At 38.0% G+C, this 3,365-nt stretch overlaps 1 protein-coding gene across 1 annotated transcript in view; it reads right to left on the bottom strand.

Annotated features, from left to right (window-relative positions):
• Polr3f (RNA polymerase III subunit F) overlaps positions 1 to 3,365 on the bottom strand; it is a 14,639-nt gene that overhangs the window by 5,386 nt on the left and 5,888 nt on the right. The window contains exons 3-4 of the mRNA XM_031373264.1: positions 1,521 to 1,588; positions 706 to 790 (exon numbers count right to left, since the gene is read on the bottom strand). Of these exons, the coding sequence (XP_031229124.1) occupies positions 706 to 790; positions 1,521 to 1,588 (153 nt within the window). The remainder of the gene's footprint in view (positions 1 to 705; positions 791 to 1,520; positions 1,589 to 3,365) is intronic.

Genomic DNA, 3,365 nt, shown 5'->3' with positions numbered 1-3,365 from the left:
TTTTTGTAATGAAAAGAAAACAAAAACAAAAACAAATGATAAACACTGTTGAATTAGTTTACATCACATCTCCTATCCAATCTTTTACCCTAATCTCAATTTCCTGATAGTTTCACTTAAGACTGTAAGTAAAAAGGAACTTAAATTTGAATCAGGCTCATCTGCCATTTTCAACCATGGGAAAAAAAATACAAAAGTTTAGCTGCTTCAATGCCTGTACATCTATTATTTAAACAACATTCTACTTGTAAGACAGACAAAATAAGGCTATGGTTCCTACACTCAATAAATACCCATTGTGGGAAGTTATGAGTTTTCTTTCAAACAAAGTTGTACATGAAGAAAGGGACTATGTACAAAACACACATGCTTAGCTGCATGTAATAGGACATGTCTGCAATCTCAGCAGTCAGGAGGACAAGGCAAGAAGATACTGCATAGGAAAGCCTGGTCTACATAATGGGACCTTCTCTTAAAAAATAAAATAGCTGGGCAGTGGTGGCACACGCCTTTAATCCCAGCACTTGGGAGGCAGAGGCAGGTGGATTTCTGAGTTCCAGGCCAGCCTGGTCTACAGAATGAGTTACAAGACAGCCAGAGCTATACAGAGAAACCCTGTCTCGAAAAACCAAAAAAATAAATAAATAAAATAAAATAAAATAAACAGAACAACACACTTTAGGTCTAACCTAAAGACAGCTCAACACCCTTCACATGCTCACCTTTATTCCCTGCGTCCTCTATGATTTGATAGACTAGTTTTTCCTGGTTATCGGACCCCTTCATTTTACTGCAGGGAATAAAGCAGAATTTAAAAAGGAAAAATTGTAGGCTGTTATCATCTGCATGACTACTTAATTAGCAGATAAGGCTATCACACTGACTTATTTAGCAAAAGAAAGGCTTACCTTAAAAAGAATGAGACAGAGCTGTGTATAACAATACGAGAAGATGTCCAAAGTACAATAAATAAAAAAGTTATAGAACAGTATGGATGGGATGATCCAGTCTTGTTTAAAAAAAAAAAAAAGAAAGAAAGAAAGAAAAAGGAAGAGAGAAAGAGAGAAAGAAAAAAAATATATAGAATTCTCAATGAATATTTAAATCTGTCTAGAAGAAATTACCAAGAGCAGGTCCTCTGGGAAATGGAAACACAGGACAAAAGCAGGGATGGTATTGACTTTACATCAGTTTCTTCTGTGTTCTTACTTTGAGGCAGGGTCTTCTGATGTACCACTTAAATTGTCTTCAACCTCATCATCATCCTGCCTCAGCCCCCATGTGTCAAGACTACAGGTGTGCTCCACATTCTGATCTACATTATGGACATACAGTCTCACATAGCTCAGGCTGGCCCTGAACGTGCTGTGTAGATGGCCCTAAACTGCCCTACTTCCCTAGTGCAGCGAAATGGGTGTGTGCCACAATACCTGTTACTATGTTAGCATTGCTTTTAGTATGTACATTACTTTTGCAATAAATAAAATTTTCTAAAAATAAAAAAATAGGTGCTTACTTACCCAGCATTCTGAGAATCCTTTATTCTATATAAAAGGCCTGTATTACTCCTTAGAAGATCCAACTGACCCTAAAGTGTTTTAAAATAAAAAATCGTAGTCAGTTACTCTGGAAATATATCAATTCTGATGGCAAGTGTTACTACAGTTTTAAATGTGCTGATTATACACACTAATTCTGCCTCTCACATTTGTCAGTTCTTCATCCGAGACTGAGGATTTTGTTTACACACCTCAAACAAGGTATTTTTAAAAACTAATATAAAGATAGTTCAAGCTAGAGATATTAATAGTGTCCCATAAAATAACTTGGCTTCGTTATTTGGCCAGGGCAGAAACAAGTATTTTTTAAAAAAAAAAAAAAAACATCTATTGTGTTTCTTAGCCAGTGGTGGTGGCCGCACAAGCCTTTAATCCGAGGGCTCAGGAAGCAAAGACAGGCAGATCTGAATTTTAGGCCAGCCTTGTCTATAGAGTGAGTTCCTGAACAGCCAAGGCTATACAGAGAAACTCTGTCTCAGGGGGAAGATTATTTTATTTCTTAATGTATATAAATATTTTGCTAGGATATATGTCTGTGTACCATGTGTATACTCATGGAGGCCAAAAGAGGGCACTGAATCCCTGGAATTGAAGTTACAGACAGGTGCAAACCATCTTGTATGTAGGTACTGGAAATCAAACTTAGGCCTTTTTGGAAGAACAGCAAATGCTCTTAACCTGGGGGATGAAGAGGCAGCTCAGTAGTTAAGAGCACTAGGGGTTCTTACAGAGGACTGTGGTTCAGTTCTCAGTACCCACATGCAGCATACAACAGTTTGCAACTTCAGTTCCAGATCAGTGGCCTCCTGTGGCCTTTGAGAGTACCAGGAATACATACAGTGCATGGACAATACATGCAAAACACTCACACACATTAAATAAAAATAAATCTTTTTTAAAAAGTTGTTTTAGGATAACATATATAAATCCATTTTAAAATCTAAATAAGTCCAAATTATATAAAATATGGATAAATATAATTAAAATAGAATTTGTCCTGATAAAAATTTAGTCTAGATAAAAGTATAAACATGAATATTCAGCAGCATACTAAGTTAAACTATAGTTACTAACGACATTTACTAATATCTACAATTTAATTCAGTGATAGGAGAATTAGGCAAAAAGATTAACCAATGAACAAAAGGTCTCTAGTAGTGGTATTTCATATAATGAAGCAAAATAAGATAAATCATGTTCTATCATGCTTTTGAACCTCCTTGGGCCTGGGCATCTAGAGAATCCAGATGCATGTACCACCGAACTTGCAGCAGTTACAGGAACTATAACCAAGAGGAGGGCCCTACTGCATGTTAAGAATGTAAAATAGCCTTCCGGTCTGTCTGGGCTGGTGTCCTGAGCAGACCTTGGGCCCAGGCTCCACAGCCAGTCCCACAACATCCAGAGGAAGCTGCTGCACTCCCAGGTGCTCTAACAAGCCCAGGGTCACAGGATCCCAGAATCACAAGATCACAGAGACAGCTTGACTCTGAGGAGTTCTGACACAACCAGGATCACAGGAAAGACTGACTCGAGTCAGATTTAGCAAGGGCAGGTAGCACTAGAGATAACCAGATGGCGGGGGGGGGGCAAGCATAAGAAAATAAACAACACAAACCCAGGTTACTTGGCATCATCAGAACCCAATTCTCCCACCATAGCAAGTACCGGACACACCATCACACCAGAAAAGCAAGCTTCAGATCTAAAATCATTTATCATGATGATGATACAGGATCTTAAGAAAAACATAAATAGCACCCTCAAAGAAATACAGGAGAACACAGGTAAACAGCTAGAAGCTCT

This window comes from Mastomys coucha, unplaced genomic scaffold (assembly GCF_008632895.1).
Source record: "Mastomys coucha isolate ucsf_1 unplaced genomic scaffold, UCSF_Mcou_1 pScaffold15, whole genome shotgun sequence".
In the NCBI taxonomy this organism is placed as follows: Eukaryota; Metazoa; Chordata; class Mammalia; order Rodentia; family Muridae; genus Mastomys; species Mastomys coucha.
The sequence above is the reverse complement of the archived record's forward strand: the minus strand, read 5'-3'. Positions and strand labels throughout refer to the sequence as shown.